General features: G+C 37.4%; 1 protein-coding gene across 12 annotated transcripts in view; it reads left to right on the top strand.

Moving 5' to 3' along the window:
* The window catches only part of CEP170 (centrosomal protein 170), a 126,019-nt gene that overhangs the window by 97,085 nt on the left and 2,049 nt on the right, over positions 1-26,885 (top strand). For 6 of the 12 annotated variants that reach the window (XM_040451823.1, XM_040451822.1, XM_040451831.1 and 3 more), the window contains 6 exons: positions 6,759-6,993; positions 11,964-12,141; positions 14,180-14,350; positions 18,740-18,828; positions 24,380-24,473; positions 25,211-25,262. In XM_040451823.1, coding sequence (XP_040307757.1) covers positions 6,759-6,993; positions 11,964-12,141; positions 14,180-14,350; positions 18,740-18,828; positions 24,380-24,473; positions 25,211-25,262 — 819 coding nt within the window. Of the gene's footprint in view, positions 1-6,758; positions 6,994-11,963; positions 12,142-14,179; positions 14,351-18,739; positions 18,829-24,379; positions 24,474-25,210; positions 25,263-26,617; positions 26,853-26,885 lie in introns of those variants that run through there. The other 6 variants (XM_040451833.1, XM_040451828.1, XM_040451832.1 and 3 more) reach the window with 4 other exon arrangements.

The raw sequence follows: 26,885 nt of genomic DNA, 5'->3' as shown, positions 1-26,885 counted from the left end.
GATCTGGTTTAAATAATAGGAATAACATTGAACTGCTAAAAGTGTGTGGCTGATTCTTAAATATCCTCACGTGATTCAAAGCCCTTAACCTGAAGAAAAGCAGTATACCTTTTATTATTCCTTTCAGGGCTAAGTGAAATAATTGCCGTTTTACCCTTTCTTTCCCATTTATTTAGAAATGTCTCATATACTTTTTTTTTTTTAATTTTTTTTTTTTAACGTTTATTTATTTTTGAGACAGAGAGACAGAGCATGAACGGGGGAGGGTGAGAGAGAGAGGGAGACAGAATCGGAAACAGGCTCTAGGCTCTGAGTGGTCAGCACAGAGCCCGAGGCGGGGCTCGAACTGACGGACCGCGAGATCATGACCCGAGCCGAAGTCGGACGCTTAACCGACTGAGCCACCCAGGCGCCCCCATACACTTTTTAAGGTTCAATCTGTTTGTGGTTGGGGCAGGTGAAGACTAATCCATGGTTTATTTCAGTGGAAGAAGATGGATCCATGAGATAATCACTAAGCACATATGGGTCACACTGGGCTATAGACATGTAACTGGTTGTGAGCATTATCTCCTGAAGCCCTGTGCGATCATTGAGCTACAGTAATTAGCAGTCATCGAATGTAACAGTTCCAAAAGTTACTTCCTCCCCACGGAATTTAACTGCCTCTAGTATATTTGTCTGTACCTTCGTATTCAGAGCTGCAGCCAGTGAGAGTATGTGCATGGCCAGAGATGTGACCCAGATACTTGTATGTCTCCTGTGAGCACGGTATCATTACTTCATAATCGGCCTCACCCCTGGGTGTGGCTGGAAGGGCCAGTGTGGGGAAGCCTGCTGTTAAAAGACTTAAAAATTTCTTGTCGGCAAGCATCCAAGTGAGCTGAGTCTTGGGGGGAGAGTGAGGGGAAGGTTGGTCTGCAGTCCTATGTTCATAGTTTGGAATCTACCTCTCTGTAGCCTACAAGACCCCGAACAATGCTCCTTATTTTATTTTTTCACTTTTTATTCCTCCTCTCTCCTTCCCACTGCTGCTTGCCTCCCCTGCACTCACATCTCCCTCCCTCCCGGTCAGTGGCTGTGGTGATGATGGTCAGAACTGTGGTAGGAACGGTCGTAGGCTGAAGATAGGTAACATACAATCACGATTCCAAAAGAATGGACAGTGATTCCCTCATTAGCGCCATCTTCCTTGCTTCTGCGCTTCAGGCTTTCACTGGTGGTTCATGCAGTTGTTGCAGGTGTTTTAAAACTGACTGCTGTCTTCTGGTTTATGTTTACCTATCGTTTTCCTGTCGTTCCTTATGGCCCTACCTCTTCAATTCACATTTCCTTTGTGCTGCATTCTGTGACGCGTAGCGCGATCAGATCTCTTCTGCCACGTTGCCTGTTTGCTCACCCGTCTCTGTTTAGCACAAGAGAAGTGTTACACTTTTCTCCTGTCTTACCATGAGCCGTAACGCAAGCTGTGTGTCCCCGAGTAGCGTGGAGCAGTTCCTTCTGTACTGGTCGTCTGGTCCTTAACACGAGTGCTGTGGTTCTGCTCCTCAGTGCGTAACAGGAGGGGCTTACGTGAGATGCAAGCCAAGTACCATTACTTAAGCACGTCTAAAAAACCACTATAAGATGCCATGTCTAAAGATAAACTTTGTTTTCTGCCTTGAATCCAGAACTTGGTAAACATGCAGTTTTCTGTATGCAAAAAGTACCTTGAATTCAGTTTAATGAAATCCCCTAGGATACATTGAGGTATGTGATGTGGACCTTCTTCATACATAACAGCAGTGTATTAAATAATTCAAACCATGGCATTCAAAGGCTGGAAGGGTTATTCACTTCAGGTAACTAAGGGCAAGATATGAAATCATGTGCCCTGTTCACACAGCTATGGCAGGAGAAGAAGTCAAGGCCTTTTCCTTCCCAGCCTCTGGCTTCTTCCACGTCTAGTCTGGCTCTCAGAAATGGTCTTTATCTGCTTGCTTGCAAGCTGCCAGGGGATGGCTGGAATCTACTGGATTATTTTCAGGAGTATATACAAGGCCACTGTACTGTGTATTTGATCTATTGTGCACTGTAATCTGTAATCCTGATTTATTGAGTTCATGTTCTGTGTTCCACCTTGTGATCCAGGATTGTTAATGCACATTCTCTCAAGATACACATTTATATCTTATTACATCTTATCTGGAAGGACAAAGCTAGGATCTTTTAGTCAGTGATAAGGTATTAAAACAGTTACATTGGGTAGGTAATAAAACAGCAGTAAGAAAAACAGACACTTTTTTGGTCTAGTGGCTCATTGGGGTGTCTTTGATGTCATGACATTTCTATTTAAGAAAATTATAATATCTTGAATGGAAAAAGAAAATAAAAAGTCTTAGCTTTTGAAATACAATTGAAAAGAATGTAAAATCATACTGGTCAGTGTTGCATCCACTGTAAACTTTAAAGGATTGAGAAATATCTGAACCCAGAGCCTGTGATATGTCCAGATTGGCATATGTGAAAATAATTCTGTGATGTTTCAAATTTCATATTTTAGGCCATGTCTTAAAAAGTTTTTCAAAGAAATGTATATGATAAAAACATAAGAATGGAAATATCTGATTGGAAAACAGAGTAAAATTTCTTTTATGCTTCTTTAATTCTGATGTAATTTGCTTTTAGGAAAGTTTAGTCCCCACTGTCCCCACCCCAGTTCCTTCAGTGATCCTTCAACATCAAGTTACAGTAAAATATCCAGATTTATTTTGATAAGATGCTTTTAAAACTAAGTGTGCAGAGTTATCAAAATAAAGCAGTTGGTTTGCATTATGTTTTAGGTGCACATTCTAAAAAATAGCATCATTTTAACATCCTTAGAATTTTTTTTAGACTGATTTCTCATTTTTATTCTAAACCTCAAACTCTATAGATGGTAGGAATGAAATGTTAGGCTTGCATGGCTTCAGTTCTTTCTTCCTCCAGGTCAAAGAGCAATATAGCACATTGTCAGGGATCTTTTCCCCAAATGATCTTATTGCTACGTGCTTATAAACATACGTGTAAAATATGTTTGTGGTTTCGTTTCCCACAAAGATATTGTGATAGAAAGTGTGAAAATGCAGTGTTTGTTTCCTGAAATGTGTTTGTTAAGTCTGTAGTTGTGATTGCGTTTTAAGGCCAACAAAGCTTTGGTTAACAGTAAGAGAAATCTGAGCATTCACAAATGAATAATGCTAAGAACTCTTTCTCCCTTTTTAAATTCTGGATGGTATGTTTCCATAGTGAATATAGTAGTTGATTATTTCCACAGGAGGAAGTGCTGCATAATTTCATAACTAAAATAATTTTCAGGTTAGCTGTAAAATTAATTAAGCTGATCTTAGAGCTGATTTTAATCTATGTCCTATACAGCCCTTCACCGACCAAGGAGCCTCTTAGGGATTGGCATTTGAAATAGCTTCTATATCAATGTTCAATTTAATGATTTATCAGAAATGCCTTTTTATACCAGTATATTAAATAAGCCTAGTGCTATACAATTAAATTTAATTCTTTATAGAATTTTACCCAAACAAAATAAAATTCAAGAAGAAGAAGTAACATTTTTCTTGATGGGTAAAAATCACAAAAATTACCATCCTATGAGAAATTGAGGCTGTTTTATAAAGAATTAGCCTAACTGGAATTGTTTTTTGTTTTTTGTTTTTTTTAAATAAAGATTTTCTGGGGTACCTGGGTGGCTCAGTCAGTTAAGCTTCTAACTGTTGATTCTGACTCAGGTCATGATCTCATGATCATGAGATGGAGCCCCTTGTCGGGCTCTGTGCCGACAGTGTGGAGCCTGCTTGGGATTCTCTCTCCCTCTCCTTCTCTCTGCCCCTTCCCTCCCCTGCTTACTTGCTCATTCTCTCTCAAAATAATAAATAAAATAAGTAGGCATTAGCAAAAGTTAAAACCATTTGAACTTTAAGTTTACTCTGCAACAACTAGCAGATGGTAGGGATTTTTTTTTTCTTTTTTCAGATAAACTGTGTTGCTGCTGTAGTTTAGAAGCAAAGATTAAGAAAGCAAAAGGTATTGAAAGAAGTTCTTTGAGAAATAACAGGTCCTGGCATGAAATCCCCTTTCCTGGTCTCTTGGCCCCCGAGTAGTGATCTACTCTTCACTGTTAATGAACAGAGTGGTGTCCAGACATAACTGAGCCCTGCTTCCTAGCACGCCCTGGAGGATAAGTTTTCCAGTGGTAAAGATAACCCTTAATCAGTTGAAGAGTTATTAATCCTATTTTCATTCCTCTGCTGTACCCTATTTTTTTTCTCTCTCTCTCATTTTGCCCTCAATTTTAACAGAACAGACCTAAAAATGTTACCTTTCAGTTTTGAAGAATATGCTCTGTCCTTATGGTTGCTTTTCTTTGTCAAGATATTACTGAACTTCACTATTCTTACCAGATAGTAAAGTAGACCTGTAAAACTAAGTGGGAGCTTTATGAATGTCATTTGAAAAAGAAATTTTTCTCTTTTATTCCTCAAATATGTAATTATTTTCTGATCTTGAGACTGAAACTATTAAAAGTTATTTCTAACATGACTCTACTTACTGACACCTGACTGTCAACTGACAATCAGCACTTGGTTCTCAGTTTCCCATTCTGCCCTCCTGTATTGTCCCACTCTTGAAATATACCAGGCATTGATGCTATTCTTTCTAAGTTACCTCTGAGTTAACTAACTGAGCTCCATCATACCTACTTAGTTTACCATCTCCTACAGTTGATTGAAACTCTTTGTTAGTGGTTTTGTTTTCACTCCAAGCAATTTTCCGTTGTAAGTATGGTTTCCATAGTTCCCAAATCAAAAATCAGGAAAGTCAGTCTAACAAATGATCTTTTTATTATTTCTTAACTTGTTTTCTACGAATAATATTCTAAGGTACCAAAACAAATAAACATCTAACGCTTAGTGAAATGCCTTTGTTAAAATATAGCTATTTTGCAATATTTTTAGTGTTTTGCTCTTATTCCTAAATTTTTTTCTAAAATTGTTTTGAAGTCTTAGGGTCAGTTCAATTCATAGGATTTTTCAGATGTCTAAAATTTAGTAATTTTCCACTATGGTAAAAGTAGTTTTATGTTAATGAATGATCTTGGTAAAACCAGAAACAGTACTGACTACCACCTTCAAAAGGCACTATGAATAATTACCTAGAGTTCTATACATGTGTTTGCATACACTTTTACAAAAAGCCGTGGAGTTTCTGCTTATCTTCTTGTACCCATGAATCTTGTTCCAAGCTCCAGGAGCTTCAAAGGGGAGTGTGAATCAGGACAAATGGGTAGGCTCTGACTTAGGGCGTATTCCTGATTACAGATTTCTCTGCTTCTTAAACCAACTCTTTGGCAATATATACGAGTCAGTTTTGTCTGACAGCCACCTGAGACTTACAGAGTCCCAGACAAAAATGGGGTTTGGGGAGGAAAAGACATGAGTGCATAAAATCCTAGTGAGGTAGGATGAAGGAATTCCAGACTTCACCACGATGCAGCCTCGGGTCAGTTTCTGTTTTAAAAGAAGGAGAGAGAGAGAGAAAGAAAGAAAAACAAAACTCTTCTGATATTAATAGCAACTGGAATTTATATAGCAGGTGCTAAGTTTTTGTCCCTGTACCCACCAAAAACATCTGCTTTTCACTAGGTTTTCCCTAATTTGAGAAAAGCAAATGGCCAGTAGCTAGGAATTCACTTACTTTTTCAAAAATATTCATTAAACATTTGCTAGCCAGACACTCTGCAGAGTCCTAGGTATGCAGTAGTAGATTCCTGCCCTTGTGAAGCTTGCTGTAAATCAGCCATCATTGCCCTGTTTTTGACCTCTGTATATGCCTCACAAATTATTTGTGTGTTTGGTTCTCGCATTAACAGTACTAGTGAAATTAATTTGTCTTCTGATTTTTCAGATGTGTCAACAACACCATCTTTTAAATGTCTTTCCTAACCTCAAACACGAAAGTGGTTGCCACTTTCTTTACTGTGAATATTCACAGTATCTCCTGTGCCTTAAATGTCAGTGGTTGTGAGAATAGCTTTGTAGAGCTTCGCTCCTTGTAGGTCTTACGCCATTGTCTAATTTCACTGTATGCTTTCAGTGTCAAAGCAGCCGCGAGTTGTACTGAAGATGCTTTGTTGTGTTTTTACCATGTAAAAGATTTTTTCCAATCATAGCATAACAGGATGTTGAATGACAGAGGTAATGTTTTTTTTCTGCCATAAAAGCATAATTTCCACAGCAGGAATTATGCACATTTGTATGTTGGGAAAAGAGGGTTTACCATATCCATGTTGCAAGTCCATGTGGCATGAGGAAATCTTTTCCCTTATTTCTGTTGTTGTTGTTGTTACTGTCGTTTTCTAAAACAAAAATCCATATCGTCACTCGAATGAGAACTATTTGCAATGATAAAGTACCCAAGTTAAACATTTATGGATAGAGCTTGCTTAGTTGTTTATCATTAGTGAATTTTTCATCTGAATGTTTTATTCACCATACTATGGAAAACGTGGTCTTTCGATTGTTTTTAATTCCTCATTGTTTTTAATTCACCGAAGTATAGTGTTTCTATCTTTAAGGAGTAGTAGACTTATTTTCGTGAGGTATGTGTATGTCAGTTATTGAAAGTTGTGCTGTGTGTGTCTCATGGTGTTTTTGAAATCATGATTTTTATCTCCTTTAAAAGGTAACATAATAATTCTTTTTTTAATAATTAAACTAATTTAGTAAATTCAAGATGGAGGCGCTTTCCTACTGATTATGCTTCCACCTCAGAAGATGAATTTGGATCAAACCGTAATTCCCCTAAACATACTCGTCTACGTACTTCTCCAGCCCTGAAAACCACTCGGTTGCAGAGCTCTGGGTCAGCAATGCCTACTAGTTCTTCGTTCAAGCACCGGATAAAAGAACAGGAAGACTACATCCGAGATTGGACTGCTCATCGAGAAGAGATAGCCAGGTTGGTTCTAAATGGCTTATCTGTAAGAGCTGGAATTTCGTGTCCGTGTTTCAACTCGATAGCAAAAGCGTAGCTTTTATTTGATTTGTACAGATTATCCAAGGAGTGAAATCCTCAGGTAGCTGTGCACGCACTTCCATCCAGAGTGTTGATCTCCATCCAGTTTCTCTGGGTTTGTGTGTTTAGTGCCAGTGCTACTAACATCTTGTAGAACTAATTTCTTTTGCTTGCAACCCCCTTTCTTGTTTCTAGTAGAGATGCCGATGAGTTAATACCACTTTTGAAAGGTGGTATTGGCTCTGCACCATTAAGAATTGTGCAGCTAAATTTTTGAGTACTTTTCCTTTTACCTTCCACTTCCAGAGAGGTAATAGTGTAGTTGTTGGAGATACATGGCTCTTATTCTCTGGGGAGAATGCGAGGATGTGGATTTTTACTCACACTTTTATGAATTCGTGAGGTACAGTTGAACCCTTTATTATTTTGAATATTAAATTTGTTTATTATACCCTTTAGGTTATATGATTAAAAAGTAAAATTCATGCTGCAGATGTGATTTTTAATGAGTACCTTATCATGTTTGAACACTGAGGAGAGGCTGTACTCAAACAGATGCTATTGTAGTTAAAATATGGGTTTTGTTCATTTTGTAAGATAGTATATTTTACTGTGGTATACCGTATGTCACCTAAACGTTTCCCCGTGACACACTACAGTTGTTTCTGCCTTCAATTGAAGACCCTAAACTTCAAGTTTTACATTTGGCAACATTATTAAAGAATGTGATATGTAATAGTCCAGAGATGGTTTTTAAAAAAATAAACTCTTAACCATAATTTAATGGTGTTTTATCTTTTTTTTTTTTTTTTTTTTCCTTTGCTCTGTTGACTTCTGTGAATTAATGTTTTTTCTGGCTCATTACTTCAATGTAATGTCTATGGTTTTCGGTCGCTAATGACTATTGTGATTGCTTTTAATTGCTTATCATTCTTTGAGAACATGCCCTTTTAATCTCACTGTGCTTCTTAAACATTTTTATTTGACCATATAAATCGCTTTTTGGGAGACTAATCATTGAAGCATTGTAAGCCAGTTCCAGTTAGGGGACAGGCATATATGTATGTGCTTTGGGATCCCTGAGTTATTAGGAGACTACAGGACGCCTGCAGTGAGGGAGTTTCTACCTCTTTTTATTCTTGTGGGCATGGCTGGCCTCCCTTTCCTGACATCATTTCCCTTCCTGTGGAGGGGGGACCTGCTGCAGCTCAGGAGGCACCTGATGGTTCCCCTTAGGGGGCCACCTCTTTGAAATCTGGACCCCTCCTTCCGGGCCACACCCACTTCCCTGCCCCCAAACAGAAAAGATGCTGTGGAGGGGAAAGTGCAGGGGAACTGGAGGTGACACTTTCACTTGGTTCTGTCTTTATTATGTGCATTTTATTACTCCTGTCTCTTGTGTGTCTTGTTACCTGTAGCGGGACAGCTAATGGGCCAGGCCTTTTAACTTCTAATGACTTTATGCCTTTTCCCTCTGGTTTGTTAAGTAGCACTGTGTTAATAAAACTTGCCTTTGGGATTTTAATTTTTTAAGGTGTATTTTTCAGCCATATATCTGAAAGCAATGAAAGCAGATGGATTGCAAAACTCCAAATAAAATGTGTGCATCATTTTAGAATTTCCCCTCCTAGCAGATTTGATGGGGGTGGAGACTGAGAATAAGAACGAGGATTACAAATTTAAGCATTGAAAAAAGCACAGATACAAGAGATGTAAAGAAATACGTTATTATAAAATATTCCAGTGAGTGTAAACCTAGAAGCTTTTGGAATTCGTAAGCTTCAATGTAACAACCTTATGAATAGGTCCATACTTTACACTGAATCATAAATCTATTATTTCTACTTGAAGATATTTATAACTTTGATTTTCTTGATAATTTTGCTTTTTAGAATTCCTAATGCTGGTTTTAGTAGGTGCTGAGATTTTTAAGCAATGTGGATTTAAACCAGTCTAACGGTCTGTATTACTGAGTTGACTTTCAGATACAAATTGTTGTGTAAGAAATCGCTGGCATATACACCATACACTCACAAACGAAAAGGTGGCTTTGGGGTGCTTGCCAAGTGAACAACGTATGTTGTGTATACACACATTAAGAGTTGTTCGTGTTGGTACAGTTGTTACCACATGACCTGTTGACGTTGCTATTGTCTGGTTTTTTTGACTCTTTTTTTTCTAATTAACTCCTGCTTTCTACAAATACCAGAAGCTTCATTGTACAAAAGTCTGCCTACAAAACTTGAGAGCAAAAAATAGATTTTTTGGATAAGCTCATGCTTGTCTATTTTTTGTCTCATTAAGCTTGGTTATTCTGTTTTTCATCCTACTTCATTTGCTTCAGAAATGCAAAAATTGAATATATCATCTTAGAGAACACTTTAAACTCTTGCTCAGAAAATTATATCGACAGTTAACAAGCCTTTAAAAATTACATATGGAATGATTATGTGAGATATAGCATGACATAATAAAAAGATCTAGTTAAACCACTTAACCATTTGTGACCTTGACCAAAAAAATGGTCACATAACTTCTCCTAAGCCTTATTTTCCTCCTCTGTAAAACAAGATGGTGAATACCTCTCCTCCTGCAGGGTGGCTGTGAGAATGAAGTCAGTTGATGAGCATAAAGCTTCTTTATAATGGTGCTCACGGGGCGCCTGAGTGGCTCAGTTGGTTAAGCGTCCAACTCTTGGTTTTGGCTCAGGTCATGATCTCACGGTTTGTGAGTTCAAGCCCCATATCAGGGGCTTGCCTGGGATCCTCTCCCCCTCTCTCTCTCTCTCTCTGCCCTTCCTCTGCTCTCTCTGTCTCTCAAAATAAATAAACTTTAAAAAAATTAAAAAACAAATATAATGGTGCTCACTATCAAATAGTGGTTTTGACTGTATTATAATGTAATGGTGCTCATTACAATTGTTGTAAGCTTATGAGAGCAGGGACTCTATCTGCTTCTCCATCATTATAGCCCTTAGGTCATAACATGGTTCCTGGAACATAATAAGAGACCAGAAAGTGTTTATTGGTGTTCTTCCTACCTTTTTGTATTGATAAATAAAGGAAGTGACCACAGATTGCTTTTGGTAGGCCATAAGCTTCCATTTAGCACCTTTTTTTTAAATCTGTAGTTAAATTATTATGCAATTACTGCATTCCTTGAAAGTCTTACATTTTGCTCAAGTCAAAACATGTTTTACTTTGCTTCTGCTTTCGATTTTAAAGTTGAAGAAGCTTTCATTTGAACCTTCTGTCATTTCAAAACCTTCCTTGTGGAAGTAGCCAAATTGAGTTCAGTAGATCCATAACTTAGAAATTTTTCAAGTCTCATTGAATTGAAATCTTTTTGATTAAAACAGGAATACCAGTAGTAGATTATGTAAGTTGCTCTCTTTTAAAAATAGAGAAAAATCAGTTTTTTCTTTTGCTTATCACTGGTAATATTTATTTAGTTCTTCAATCTGTGTGGCTGATGACACAAATAAATGGCTCTCCGGGAATGAGCTCTAAACCTGGAATGTGGCCCTCTGCCTTAGCTGTTTTTGTAAGTTGTGTTGTCATGAGCAAGCTTCTCACCTTCTCTGAGAATGTGTCCTCATTCACATTCAGTTAGAGAAGGCCTACCTCACAAGAACTGTGTGCCTCTCAAATGACCTCATGTGTACTGTGAGGTGCTGTGCATAACAGAGTGCTGTGTCGGGGTTACTAATCTCTTTGGCCACCTGGGGAAGCTTATGGATCTCTTCTCAGAACAGTGCCTCTTCTTTTTTTTTTTTTTTTTTTTTTTTTTAATGTTTTTATTTATTTTTGAGAGACAGAGACAGAGCGAGTAGGGGAGGGGCAGAGAGAGAGGGAGACATAGAATCCGAAGCAGGCTCCAGGCTCTGATCTGTCAGCATACAGCCCGATATGGGGCTCGAACTCATGAGCGGCAAGATCATGACCTGAGCTGAAGTCAGACACTTCAGCTTCAGACTGAGCCATGCAGGCGCCCCTCAGAACAGTGCTTCTAAATGCATAAACATAGGGACTCTGGGTGGCTCAGTCAGTGAAGCATCCCACTCTTGATTTTGGCTCAGGTCATGATCTCACAGTTTGTGAGTTCAAGCCCCGCATCAGGCTCTGAGCTGACAGTTGGGATCCTGCTTGGGATTCTTCCTCTCTCTCTCTGCCCTTCCCCTGCTTGTGCTCTCTCTGTCTCTCAAAATAAAATAAAATTTTAAAAACTTTAAAACTAAATAAAGAAATACATAAACATGAAATTACTTTGTTGTGTTTCAGTATGATTGCATTTCTTTGTAATGTTATCACAGTATTTTTAAAGTGACAGAGTAGTACATGGAACTTTGTTGCTGTGGGTTTAATGACCGCAGTAATCTTGAGGCAGTGATGATGAAAGGCTCTGGGACACCTATAGCAACCATACTATCTATGATTTCTGTGGGTGGAAAAAAACCCAGTATCACTAATTCCACTACTGTTTGTTACCCGAATTCTCACTGAAAGAAATGCTAAGCTTCAGGTGGAGGTTAGTGAGAATGAAGTTGTAATTGCTCCTTCTTATCCAGGTTCATGGACTCCTTGGGTTCTGTTTACCACCCCCAAGTCTAAGAGCTGTCATCTGTTAGTGCTGGTCGTTAACATGAACTGTATTTTGAAAGACGTGTCACTACTTCAGGGTGTTTAACATATTTTTCAAAGTGACGTGAAATTTAATTTTATTAATTTTTGGAATTAAAGCTTGAAAGCTTTTTTGAGTATCAAAATAGTTGATAGGATTTCCAAAGAGTCTTAAGTTTTTGGTACAGATCTTTAATTAGATGTCTAGCTTATGTAATGGGTTCTCTCACAAATGATTGTGTCTAGAGCTGTTGTTTAAAAGAGATTAAACTTCTTTTCTGAAACTGTCGCCAGGATCAGCCAGGATCTTGCCCTCATTGCCCGGGAAATCAACGACGTAGCAGGCGAGATAGACTCGGTGACCTCGTCGGGCACCGCCCCCAGCACCACAGTAAGCACTGCGGCCACCACCCCGGGCTCTGCCATAGACACTAGAGAAGAGGTAGGAGATCTTCATGGACAGATGCAGAAGGTTCTTCCTTTTCTTTGTTTCTTTTGCTTTTAGCCTTTTGCTGAGTTTATTTGAGTTATACCCACCCTCCCTGTTTGCATGAAGCTCTGCATTTTCCAACTTTGGTTTAAAACTTTTCTTTTTCTGTTTTTGTAACAAAACTAGCAAAGGCTGACATTTGGTCTGTTATTCCATGAAGCTGTAAAATTATTTAAAACCGGTACTTTGTCTGCCAATTACTGGTATATAGTTTCACTGGAAAATATGACTATAAGTGACATCTGAAAAGCAAACTAAAATTTGATCAATGATTGTATAACACTTCCATAAAATTTGGCTATGAAAATACTTCAATTAAAAAGGCATTTTTATGTGTAGCTGGCTAGTAGATGTCTCTAATAGCAAATAAAGGAAAAATTGTACAGTTTCCACTAACTTTAAACAATTCTGTTGAAAATTACACATATATGTTTAAGGATACTTTGAAAACTGAAAGATATACACACATAGATACACAAAGATATATACACATACACACCCACACACAAATACATGCATATTCAGTTTTGAAACCTTCCTATAAGTTCTGGAATGCAAGGTAGCACGTAGAGACTATTGCCTTCCCCAAACCGGGACCTCCTGCTCTCTGGCTCTCTAACGTTGCTCCAGAGGGTGCCTTTAATGGATAATGAAAAATAAATGGTAGTCTGACATGTTGGCTCTCGATCTGGTGCAGAAATACAAGCAAAAGATTGGCATTTGAGAGAATGAATTAAAAGTTTTATTGGGACAAAGCCACATTCTTTTGTTTAATTATCTGGCTGTTTTGTGATATAATGTCAGAAATGAGTAGTTAGACACTGTATGGCTATAAAGCTGAAAGTATTTATTATCTAGCCTTTTACACGAAAAAATGCCAGCCTCTAATGTGCTTCGTTAATTTTATAAAATAATGTCATCAATAGTAGCTCCAAATGGCTAGCCTTTTTGACAGATTCGATTTTGACAAACTCTATTAATAATCTCTTCCTTTGCTTTTTGTCACATTCCTTTTATAATCCAGTTCTTTAATGGTCATTTTTATTGTTGTTGTTGTTGTTGTTGTTTTTCACCTTCATGTGTTGTCTAAGTTGGTAAATGAGCTTTTGTGAATCTGTGTAGAGTTTTGTTACCACATTGATCAATTGTAAATGTATATAAAATCATCCTCATTGGTGAAAAACAAAAGGATCTTCTTGGTGGCAAGACATACACAATTCTTCTGGTACATTTAAAACGATGAACACATTATTTCCTCAGCTATCTAACTAAATGTTACCTAACATGATTATACACTCACGCAGACCCAGTAAAATTACTCAGTCATTTCATTGAATAGACTTTCATTTTTCCTTTTTGTTTTATCTTAGAATATTGTACTAAAATTTATTCCTTCTTCAGTAAACCTGAGTTACTTTGTATTATTGGATGTGTATAATTTGCACTGTAGATGGCAGTATGTCATTTTCACTAGAATATGTAACTGCTGTAGCATTGTTAAAAGTTTACCTAAGACCAAAATACTTACTTTGTGGATTTAAAAATTGTTTCCTTTGTAAACTTAATTGGAATTTGCAATTTATGTATTTGTGAAGAAATTTGGCACCTGGATTTGGGGAAGAAAAACAAAAAACAACATAGGAAACTAAAAGAAAAAGAAACATTATTTTACATTGGTAAGGCATTGTGAGCAAAATGAACTTGTCCATCTACATGGCTCAGCTTTTTCTATTTACTATCTGTTTTACAGTTGGGGGAAATCTTATCCATGGAAGGATTGAACTTAACAAAGTTCTGTGTTTTGGATTTTAAAAATCTATGTAGATGAACATCTATTTTATTAAACAGGCACCTTTGAAGAACTTATAAAAAGAAAGAGTAATTGGTTTATTGAAGATATCATGCTTCTGTTACTACTTGAGAATGTAATAACTTCTGTCTAATAAAAAAAAAAAATTATAATGCCAATATCGGTACTTACCCAAATTATTCTCATAAGGATATGCTTTTGTCCTATTAGTTGGTTGATCGTGTTTTTGACGAAAGCCTCAACTTCCGAAAGATCCCTCCATTAGTTCATTCTAAAACACCAGAAGGAAACAACGGTCGGTCTAATGATCCAAGACCTCAACCAACAGAGCCTCCTGATCACTTAACAATTACAAGGCGGAGAACCTGGAGCAGAGATGAAGTAAGTAAACCACAAACTTTAACAAATGTCAGAGGAAACATGTCCTGTTGTGGGAAAAGAAGGAACTGTTCAATAAATGGGGCTGGGGAAAAAAGTGCTTGCCCTTATGAATAGAGTGAAGTTTCATCTTGACATTAAATCATGTACAAAATAATCAACTACAAATGAGTTAAGTTTCTAAAGGGCAAAAGCAAAACTTTAAAACTTTTAGTTAAAAGTATAGGTAAATGTCTTTCAAAAAAAGACACAAAAAAGCTTTAAAATAAAAGACTGATAAATTAGAGTATATTGAAAGACTTTGTGAAACATGCAGTCAATGAAGGAGTAGTATACAGAATACATAAAGAAGGCCCTACCAATCAATTAAGGCAAAACCAGTCTCCACAGAAAAATCTCCAAAAGACATGAACAGCATTTGACTGAAAAAAAATTAACTGAAGTCTACAAAATAGAGATGTTAAACCTCATGAGTATTCAGAGAAATACACTTCAGGGCGAAAATGTGATTCTTATTCAATTGGCAATAAATTAAAAATATTAAAATAGTAAGTATTGGAGAGCTTGGATACATAGACTCCTTTTTGTGTTGCCACTAGACGTTAAATTGGCACACTTTGGAAAAACAGTTTGACATTATTTCCTTAAGTTGAATGTAAACATGTCACATGATCCTATCACACAGTTTTACCTCTAGTACATGCTCAAGAGAAAAACCCTTTCCTATTGCCAAAAGAAGTCATGTAAAAGAATATTTATAGTACCACTATGGGCCTAACAAAAACTTGGGAACTGTCTAACTTTTTATCAGCAGAAAGAGAATGTATAAACTGGTATGTTCACAAATTGAATACTTACAGAGTAATAAAAATAAATGAAGTACAGCACTATGCCACTACATGGATGAATTTTAACAGTATAACAGTAAATGAAAAAAGTAATTCTCAGAAGATATATAATGTGATTCTTTCTCATACGTTTTTTAAAAATGAAAAGATATACTTAGGACAGAAATGGAAGTAACACATGATATAAAAAGGAAAGCAAGGGAATGATGAATGGAATTTAAGATGCTGTTCAACTTGGGCGGAGGGCAATAGGGAAATGGGGAGGGGGAAACCATAGAAGTAGAAGTAGATTCTATCAGTCAGCTATTTCTGTATAACGAACCACAAAAATCTCACTGGCATAGAGCAGTAAGCATAAATTTATCACATACCTGTGGGTTAACTGGGACAGCTCAGCTGGACAATTGAAAGTTACCGGTTGAGGGGTGCCTGGGTGGCCCAGTCGGCTAAGTGTCAACTCAGCTCAGGTCATGATCTCGCAATTCGTGAGTTCGAGCCCCGTGTCGGGATCTGTGCTGACAGCTCAGAGCCTGGAGCCTGCTTCAGATTCTGTGTCTCCCTCTCTCTCTGCTCCTCCCCATTCTCTCTCTCTCTCTCTCAAATAAACTTTGAAATATCTTTAAAAAAAAAAAAAGTTATAGGTTGAGTCCAGGTCTGCCCCATGTGTCTTTTATTGATTGGACGAGTGGGCTGGCTAAGGCATGTTCTTGTCGTGGTTATATCAGAAACACAAGGGAGCAAGCCCCACCATGCAGGCACACTTCACGTTCATGTTGTGTCTGCTACTGTCCCATTGGTGAAACCAAATCACACAGCTTGAGGTCAGAGGCAAGTATCCTCTTCCTATGGCATCGGGATCAAATGGCTTACTGTTGCATTCTAGCCTTTGTTTTGGTGTTAGATTCATAAGTGCTTCTTACGTTATTCATGAGAAAGAAAGAAAAAGTGGTCCGTATTGGACTAGTGAGCTATGGCATGAATTAAGAACTGTGATTAAAGGTGCCTGGGTGTCTCAGCTGGTTAAGCAACCAACTTCAGTTCAGGTCATGATACGGTTCATGAGTTGGAGCCCTGCATCGGGCTCTGTGCTGACAGCTTGGAGCCTGAAGACTACCTCAGGTTCTGTGTTTCCCTCTCCCTCTGCCCCTCCCCCCCTCTCAAAAATAAACATAAAAATTTTTTTAAAAAGAATTGTGATTAATTCTATATACTTGTGAACCAATGCAGATAAAAATTATTAAGTAAATGTGGCAGTGACAAATCAAGTAAAGAGAGGTTTATTGGAAAGGTTTATGATAATGGAAATTAGATGAAATGAGCTTGGGAAAAATTCAAGGATATAGTTTGGTTTATTCACCAAAAACTGGCTATTTCAAATGGCACCATGGAACGAGCTAATTGAAGGACGACATGCAGGGGTGGTACAGGTAAAAAGCCTTAGGGCATGGGTAGGAGAAGCTTGTAGAAAGCAGCAGTGGGCAAAAAGGGTTTGGTCATAGGCTGGCATCCTGTGCATCCCTGGATTTAAGGAACAGGAGCTAAAAGTATGTAAGAATGTGTATGTTTGCATAATACTAAGTAGAAAAAAATGTCCCAATGGGAAAGCACACAGCTAGCTCCATGGCTGCCACTGCACTATATACTAGATGCTTTTGTTTGTTTGGTTTATTTTTATTTACTTATCTATTTTTTGTGAGAGAGAGGGTGGCGAAAGTGAGCAGGGGGCAGGGAGAGAGAATCCCATGAGGGGCAGAGTGAGGGAGAGAGAGAAAGAAGCAGGGCTCACCTGAAGTGGGGCTCATGTTTTTACCCGAAGCGGGGCTCACCTGAAGCGGGGCTCAAGCTCACCCAATTGTGGGACTCGAACTCAGAAACCCTGAGATCATGACCTGAGCCAAAGTCAGGCGCTTAACTACTGAGCCACCCAGGTGCCCTATTCTAGATGCTTTTAACACACACTCCCTGCCCTGGCCTAAGTGATACATGTCTTCCACTCTTGTTTTGGCTTGTTTTCTCAAGGCTCTCAAAATCATGTTTATGTAGCCTTTTTACTGCCTGTATGTTGCTGATCACATCCTAAGTAACTTTTTATCCCCCACTGACTTGTCAACCCTTATCCCCCAACCCTTGTCATTCTCGGGTTCTCATTTTCCATGGTGCCTTCCTTACTTCTGCCTCCTTTCACTGAACTCCCTTTCATTAGAATTTGCCTCGCACCAATTCACAAAAGTTAGCACTTATTTACGTTCTTTTTGATAAAATATTTAACAGTATTTCCTAGGTACTTTTAACTCCCACACTGCTCTTTAAAGCTTCTTAACCTCCAAGGCCATATCTTATTTTTTGGATTGTCTTGCAGAGTCTAAATACAGTTTTGACATACAAGGAGGTGATTTGGGAACCCACATCTAGCCCCAAGTTCAGTCCTTTTTCTCGCTTCTGGAGACCAAATCCAGCCTGCCACCTGTTTTTATAAATAAAGCGGTATCTCAGCACAGCCATGCCTGCTCGTTTGTGTGTTACCTATAGCTGCTTTCATAGCACTGAGTTTGGTAATAGTTGTAACAGAGACCAGATGACCTGAAACTTTCACTCTCTGGCCTTTTACAGAAGTTTGCCAAGCCCTAGTTTTGCCCATAAGTTTCAAGTAGGATGGTATCAACCTCCATAATAAAAACTTACTCTTTTGAGTAAATTTTTTTTTTAACATTTATTCATTTTTGAGAGAGAGACAGACAGACAGAACCTGAAGCAGGCTCCAGGCTCTAAGCTGTCAGCACAGAGCCCAACGCAGGGCTCAAACTCCTGGACTGAGAGATCATGACCTGAGCTGAAGTCAGACGCTTAACCAACTGAGCCATGCGCCCCTCTTTTGAGTAAATTTTTAAAAATTATCTCTCGCGGTCCGTGAGTTCGAGCCCCGCGTCGGGCTCTGGGCTGATGGCTCAGAGCCTGGAGCCTGTTTCCGATTCTGTGTCTCCCTCTCTCTCTGCCCCTCCCCCGTTCATGCTCTGTCTCTCTCTGTCCCAAAAATAAAAAATAAACGTTGAAAAAAAAAATTTAAAAAAAAAAAAAAATTATCTCTCCCACTAGACTCTGCTCCAAAGAGCAGGATTGTAACCTTCTTCATCTCTACGTTCATATTATTTGGTGAAAGAATAGATAACAAACTTAGCATTCTAAATTATTTGTATTTTCCCTTTTATTATCATTTGATTTGGAGGCATGAGAGAGAGGATCATGATAGTCATTGAAGATAAGATAATATGGATTGGTTTTTAAAAGTGGTGTGGACCAAAATAACATGGAACCTTGACAAGTTTTTTTTAAAAAAGGAACTCCTTTGTTGATATTTATTTCTCTTTCTCAATTTAGTTATATAGTTTAGTTATACAGTTTAATTCTAATTATATTCTTCATTGACCTTTTATTAAAATTAGCATACATACTAAATGCCCCTAAACATAGTGGGCTGTGACTGGTGTTCTCAATGGTTTCGCAATACAGTGGTAATATTTTAATATAATTTCTTTGGATGTTTCAGGTCATGGGAGATAATCTGCTGCTGTCATCCGTCTTTCAGTTTTCTAGGAAGATAAGACAGTCTATAGATAAAACAGCTGGAAAGATCAGGTACTGTTCTGTCACTGGAACCTCCCGGCTTCCATTATTAACAGACCCGTGTTCCACTTTGTGCGAGCCTGCTCCCCCCACAGCTAGTGGGAGCTAGTGAAGCCGGTGGCACTGAGTCTTCCTGCTGCCAGTGTCCCGTTCCTTGTCTTTTGTAGGTGTAAGTAACAGCCATAAGCTAGATCACATGCAGGGGGCAAAAGGGAAAGAAATGTCCTAAATAATCAGCCCTTTGTAATTGAGAGTTAACAGCTCTAATTACTTAGGTTAACTTTATTAATAACCCGGAACAGTTTACTCCCCCCCAAAATAATAGGTAAGTATTTAACAGACCTTTGGGGTTGGCTTTTATAAGACCTGAAAGTTGAGTCTAATTTCATCTTCCTCATCAGTAAAGAGGACAGTATCGCGTAATTTTATAAGACTCAGAATACCTGGTTACTTGTCTGCCTTGTGTACTCAATTATGAGGGCATCAGAACAGTGCAGGACAAATAATATGCAGTCAAAAATCATTCAGTCTGATGAGATTTGGAGATTTTGTTCCCATATAAGATTATTTTTATCAATATTTATTTCATTTATTTATCCCTTTGCTTCATTATCCTTCCAGTATGTCCTAGTTCTAGAATATAATTTTAGTGGAATTAAATTCAGAATAACAATGTTACCACCTTCAACTACAGTGAGTACTTGAGCCAAACTTGAGGCATGACTCCTGGTATTAGGCAGGCACGATTGTTAGCTCGTGTGTAATAACTAATTGGTTAGGCTTAAAATTTTTTTCCCTACAAATTTCAATTGGTTGGACTTAATTTGTCCAGCTGCATGTTGTACTGGCAACTCCTAGGATGATGGGCTGTTGTGGTGAAGGAGAGCACTGTGACTTTTCAGAGAAGGTGGTGGGATCAGCACACTTGGAAGTGATGTAGCTACTGGGGGACACATACACATACCTCACCTAAGATGATACCAAGGGTGCGGATTGCTTAGTCACTGAGTATGATTAAAAGAAAAACAGTGGGCTCACTTAAAAGCCAAATCAGAAATTACAGAATGTGTTATTTATAAATAACATGCAACTAATTTGATTTCTTTACAATGAAATACAAACCTTAAAATGGACACATTTTCCTAATTTAGAAAGGATCCAATTAAATTATATTGTCTTTGTACTTTTTATTCTGTATAACTAGTGATTTTAATAATAAAAAGGAAAAAGGGGTGATTGGGCTTGGTTGGAATAGAAGTTGTGAATAGTAAAATCAGATAATTAAAGCAAAATAATGAAGACAAATCACATGGAGATAGCAGGAAAAGCTAACTTTGTTTAAGTGGATATGCTCAGTAAGTGAGCTAATGTGTAAATCCCATGAGAGCAGTGGTCTTCGTCCAATTATAAAGTACCTAGAATATACTATGTAACTATTTGTTCATGAGTGAATATTAAATTATTACTTTATAGGAAGTTCAGTTTACCTAAAATTTATAGGAAGATGTGAAAATTGATACGGGTATACATTATCTTGGGAAAAAAAAAAACATGGATGGCAGCATAATGGTAGTCATTAAAATAACTATTTAAATTAGTGAGATGTACAAGGTACTCCTTAAGAAAAGCCACGCATGCAGTCAGTGTGAAGGTAATATGCCTCGTGTTTCAACTGTATTTGGAGACGCTGTTGATATACTTCTCTGAGAACTCTTTTGTAAAGGTAAAGGTATTAAGTGAAAAGACCAAGGTATAGAAGAGTAAATATATTATGAGGCCTAAATCTTTAAGAAGTAAACCTGGAGGGAAGAATTATATGTATATGAACATTCACATACACACATAATAGGTGTTACATATAATATGTATGCTTTTTTCTGAAATATTTGTATTTTTAACCATGTTCTGTATTACTTTTGTTTAAAAAAAATCTAAAAAGTAAAAAATAAGACAAGACAATGTAGATTACATTATCCTTTTTAACCTAAGGAGAATTTAATATTTTTTTACAAGGCAATACAGTGAAGAGATAAACTGGTACATTTTTAAGGGATATCAAGATAAGGGCTCAAGGTATAAAAAGAAGGCTCAAGGTATAAAAACTATGTAAAAATACTTCAGAAATTCATTGATGCTGTGGCTTAATTTCTGATTCCTATAAATAAAATTTTAAGATATAATGAAACCATGTCTGAATATGGTTTGTGAATTACAATATTGCACACAATCTTATATTGCTTGTATGTTGAAATAATACATTTCATCAGTGTTTGATAAGTACCTAATGATGGTAAAAACACATTGAACACCGTGTTATTTAATTGCAAGGCTAACTATCTAGTTTAAGAGAAATCATTTAGATAATTTTTTTCTAAAACTCTTCCAAAAGTACCTTTTTAAAATATTGTGTTTAAGGTGTTCTTTTAAAAACAACCATTTTAACATATGTTTTAAGCTACTGTAAAGGCAGTTTGCTTTCTCTTCCAGTAAATTTAGAAGGTTGACCCATATAACTAAATTTTGCATGGTGTTAGATGGTCAAAACCTGGGTGAAGTAAGAGGACCGGGGGCGATGAGAGATGACCCTGGAGAGGTGAGGGAGGGTCCATGTAGGTTGAATTTGTTCAGGAGTTTGGACTTTACCATAGAAAACCATGGAAAGCTAATACCTTAATAGGGTCCTCTCAATAGCCAACGTTACCATAAAAGTACATGTAGGTCTCATCATGTGGTCATGCAACCTACCAGCAGGAAAACTCTGAAGTCTTCTCACCTGTAAATGGAGATCCCTTTTTATTTCATCCCACCTATTGAAATACAAGTCGTCCTCCACAGTAACTGGGTCCCCATTCACTCATGTATTCATTCAGTAGATTCTCATCATGTCCCTGACTGATACCATTCTCTCTTCCTGTTGACTGTTGCTTCCTACCAAGTATCTTTCTCAGTCTGCACTGAACTCCTCCCTAGTTTCCTCCAAAGAAAACTACTTTTTGTAGCTTTAGCATTTAATTAAAATTGAGACCAAAAAACACATTCATTCATTGGTTGATTGATCTTACTGTCAGAAACTTGACAGAATTTAAAAAGGTTAAATACGTAAAAATGCCTCAATCAAGTTTGATATTGTTGCCTTCAGTGTGAGCATTGAATTGTACCATGTGTTGTAAAGCACTATGGCGGTCTCTGTGGAAGATCATAAAGAGGATAAAACCTCATCCCTACCCTTACGGGGTTTACAATCTGATCAGCAAGGTGAAGCATATACACACTTAACAGGGTGTATATGTACAGGGTAGCATGTGGTAGATTGGTGCCCACTTATAGATAAAGACAAAGAAAGGATCACTTTCATTCAGGACAATGAAGGAAGGCTTTATGGAAGGTAGTATTCAAAGATAGGTATAATTTTTAATAAGCAGATCTAAGGGAGAGAGCCTGAACCTTTTGTGTGGAGTACCAGGCAGTTTGGAGAATGACTGGTCTTTAACTTTTATACCAGGAGTTATAAACTCAAATGCCTACCTGGGCCTAACAATATACACCTATTTAAATTGCCCCAATGCTTTCTGTGGGCACGGCTGAAAATATTTATGCAAAAACCGTTTTACAGAGTTCTCACAGTATTCCATGTGAAAAGGACCCCCTCAAGCTGCGTAGCATGGCCCTGTGTTGGTAGACTACCAGTTTGTAACCCTAATTTGCATGGATTAAGGGCACTAGAGAATAGACAGTGAAAGTCGTAGAGTATGAACCAGAGACTTTATTCTAAAGCCAACTGCCATATCAAAGAAAGGTTTTTTAGGTTAATAGTTAAATTATTGAATGAAATTATCCTTGGAATTTAATGTGTTCCCATGGTGACATTTAGTGTACCATTTTGAATCTGTAATGTAATACAAAGATCACTCAAAAGCTATGAATTTTTTCCTGATAGATCTGTAATGACCTTTAAACAAAGACAGTTCTAACCAGTATGACCTAGTCTAAAGTAATGTCTTGATCTAGTTTTCTGCTTCCTTAGATTTAAATACTGTCTTAGAGTTCACTTCCTAAAGCCAAAATGGTACGTTTGGCTTCTTAAGTCCATACCGCAATATTTACAGATTATCTTTAAAGTAAGTTTTTCATCCCTTCAGTACTTAAAGCTCTGGAGGAGCTCCAGCTTTTCTGGAGTCAGGGACCTCAGGTGACCATTCTAAGCCATTTTCAAAAAAGCAGAGGTGAAGCCCAAGCATTATACCCAGTAACCATCTTCTGGCAAAATTCACTAAATTTTTAGCACGCTGTAGCTAAGCACAGACTCGCTCTGTTATACGAGTCCGTTGCAGTTCTCCATTGGTCCATGAAACAGTCGCTGTTTTCTTCCCGCCAGTCCTAATGCTGCAACGACTCTTTTACAAATATCCCATAATTTCCATAAGTGCCCTAATTATCTTAGTATTATGAAAACAGTTCTTAGACAGCTGGCAAGGACATTTATTAGCCTTTCAGGTTTAGAAAATTTATCAGTTTCTAGAATCATTATTGCCCTTTTAAGAATGGTGATGCATAATTACAGATGTTCCAGACTTGATTTGATGTTGATGAATTTCATGTTTGCCAAAAGTAAGTTGTACTTGCCATATTGATCTTTGAAGAAATACAAATAATATTATTTAGTTTACTACTTAAAAACTTATCAGCTTCCCGTAGTAATAATTTATTTACTTGTACACTGGTGATGTTTATATAAAGTCAGTTAAACTAGATTTCCAGGCTCAACAAAGAAATCTTAGAAGGAAACCAGAAAGGTGCCTATTATTTATGTCTCTCTAAAGCTGCTGAGTCCTCTCTCAAAGATTCCAAAGTATTTGGGAGAGAAGGACACCACTTTTGAAAGACAAAACTTTGTGGTACTTTTTTTTAATAACTTAAGATATTTAATAAGTTAAGATATTTAATAAGTTAAGATATTGAGTTAAGGTATTTAGTTCCTAATGTAAGGATAATTATCTGTGTGGCAGTTGTTTTTATCAGAAGGATAGTGTCTTACTCTAATTGGTTAATCATATACAAATCTAACCTGAATTAAGATTTTTAAAGAAAAGCACAGTAGGTACTCCAATTTTCAGCCTTTAAAATAATGTTCACACTTTAATCAGTTGGAAATTCTTCATACCTAATTCGGTCTGTGTTCATCTTAATTTCTTCTTAGGTTTATACTGCACACATTCTTTCTGAACCAAGTTGTGCTAATTTAATAAGTGGTCATTTTATGGTTAATTACAAATGTTAGGTAAAAACAATTTAGAGGTGGTGTCATCAACATTTGTTGTATATTTGGTTTTCAGTAACGAATGTGATCAATGTGAAAGGATGTATGTGTGTATTCACAACCACACACTTGCTTTTTTTGATACAGATTTCTCACATAAATGAGCTAATTGGTAATATTGGCTCAGTAGTTTATTTGCGGTTTTTGTTTAGTGGTTTCTTTATCCTCATGTAGCTTTGACTGTTAAACATGTGACAGATTTTTAAAACATGAAAAGTAAAATGTTTATGTTTCTTTGATTTCTAGAATATTATTTAAAGATAAGGATCGGAATTGGGATGAAATAGAAAGCAAGTTAAGAGCTGAGAGTGAAGTCCCGATTGTGAAAACCTCAAGCATGGTATGGGAATTCTGCTTGACCGTTAAAACACTTCAATAGGTTTAAGGGAATGATATGCTTACTTTTGAAGCGCTTGTTGATTTATGGTTTTAAATAGGTACAAATATCCAGATTTGGGAAGTTTTACACCTTCGGCTGTCTGTCATAGGGTCTTAAAATGTTGATTGCTTCAAAGCTGCAGACAGTATGAAGGAGGAACTTTGCGTTTCTCGCTAATACATTCTTTTTGTTGTAACAATTATATGTTATAAATAGGCGATTTGAAATAGGGGCCAAACTTAAGTAGAAGTTGACATGAATCATTTACTCAGTAGATTGCTCATCTCCTCCTTAAGAATTTGTACAGGTTTTCATTGTCAGAGAGTCTTACTAAAACTAAGGTTGCAGTTCATGCATTTTTCAAAGAAAATCCTTAACGCAGTTTTACAAAGTTGTTGTGAGGTTGATCAATGCAAGTTTTTCAAAGTCTTTGCTTATTACAGTAGTATTATCTTGTACTTTTCATCTTTTACCATTATCTCATTCAAAAAATAATTCTAGTTAAACATTAAAGATTATAAAATTCGCATCTTGTTTATGGGATATTATAATCATTTCCTGTCTTGTTGCTGCAGATGTCATGCCATGTAGATGTCAAATATTCCAAATAAGAGGAGTGTGAGATTTGTTGCTACTCAAATAAAAATGCTTTCCTTACAGTTAATTACAGCTAATTTTTGTCATTGTTCTCCCTACAGGAGATTTCTTCTATCTTACAAGAGCTGAAAAGAGTTGAAAAGCAGCTACAAGGTACATTTACTACTGAATTAAGTAGGAAGAGCTAATGATTTCAAACAAGTACATTCTAAGATGCCACTTTAGAATGTGGTGTCTCTTGAAATATTCTTACTATATTATAATGTGATTTGGTTAAATGTAGTAACGCATGGATATATAGTTCTACGTATCCAAATTACTCATAAAAAGGAAGTTTTAAAATCCAGTATAAATAAAAAGGTAAAGTTAAATCTTGGGTATGTGGGCTAGTTGTTGTAGATGAAGTCATAGTATTCTATATATCATCTATTTTACTTGTATATAAATATAAATACAAATACATAAAAAATATGTAAAATAGTGTATTAAAATGTGTGTGAGCAACTCAGAATCCTTATTGACAGTTGATATTATTTATCTGATTTGACATTTCTTAAGTTATATTTATGATGTCACCCCAAATGAGTTTGTATTCTAAAATGAGTGATAGTTGTTTGGATGAACCACAAGAAGAGAGTGCATCTTGGCCAAAGGGGCTGGAAAAGGAGAGAGAGAAGAAAGAGAAAGGGACTCTGTTTGCCTCCTGAACATTGACAGGGCCATTGTTTGGGTATGTGGCACATCTTACTCAGGCACTAATGCCTGTGTGTGTCTTGAGCTAGAATCTGCAGCGATAGAACAAATAGCTTCCAGAGTTAACTGCTAATTCTACTCAGTCTTTGTTGCTTGAATTACCATAGGCATTATTTGTTGGCCGTAGCTCAGTGATTGTTAACATCCAGTCAGCTTCCACACCCCGAAGGGTTATGTGTTCTGCTCCCATGGGGTAAAGTGTCTTGCTAGTAACACAGCGACTGTTAGCTGGTAGAATGGAAGTATACTTTGAAAAGGACCTCTGAGTGATTCTTACATTAGAGGTACTTCCTTCTGCCAACTCCCCCCTCTGCCCAACGCCAAGTTGGAAATCACTCCCTAAGAGTTTTCCTCATCCACTCAAGGATCTTTTGGAATGAAAGCCCCTCCCATGCAGTAGCCAGGTCTGTGCGGCTCGCAGGTGCCGCCATGGGATATTAGTAGAGAGGTTCTGAGGGTGTCCCTGAGGCCCAGTGGCACATACACACATGCACACGGCTGACGGCCCCACATCCTTACCCAAGAAAAGGGACAACATGCTTATGGTAGCATTCAGAGTGTGAGGATGTTCTCTCGGGCCTCCCCAACCTTCCAGTTACTCTGAACCCCATCTTAGCAATGAATCCCCAGTTATCCAAGTAGTAGTACATCTAGGAGTGCTTATTAAAACCACAACCAGTATTATCCCTATCCTCTTGCAATGATGGGCAGATTTCAAAAGGATCTTTCTTAAATTCCGCATCTTCAAATCTCAGTCTTCCAACAGACTCCAGAAGGCCCATGTGTGAGCCTGTTCAGGGCACCAGAGAAAGCAATCAGGTCGGTATAATCTCCAATGTAGATCAGCCCCAGAATTATCACAGATGGGTTTAAAATACAGTATCAAGAGGATTAAGCAAATTTTAAGATCATACAGCCATCAGTAGTTGAAGTATTATCCGAGTCATGAGCAGTGTTCACGTCCAAATTTAACTGCATCTGCAATTCTCTTTTTTTCCCTGTGTTCCTTTTTTTTTTTTTTCC

The sequence above is a fragment of the Herpailurus yagouaroundi genome, unplaced genomic scaffold (assembly GCF_014898765.1).
Source record: "Herpailurus yagouaroundi ecotype Mexico unplaced genomic scaffold, PumYag 205, whole genome shotgun sequence".
Lineage (NCBI taxonomy): Eukaryota > Metazoa > Chordata > Mammalia > Carnivora > Felidae > Herpailurus > Herpailurus yagouaroundi.
This window is presented reverse-complemented; position numbering and strand designations above follow the sequence as displayed.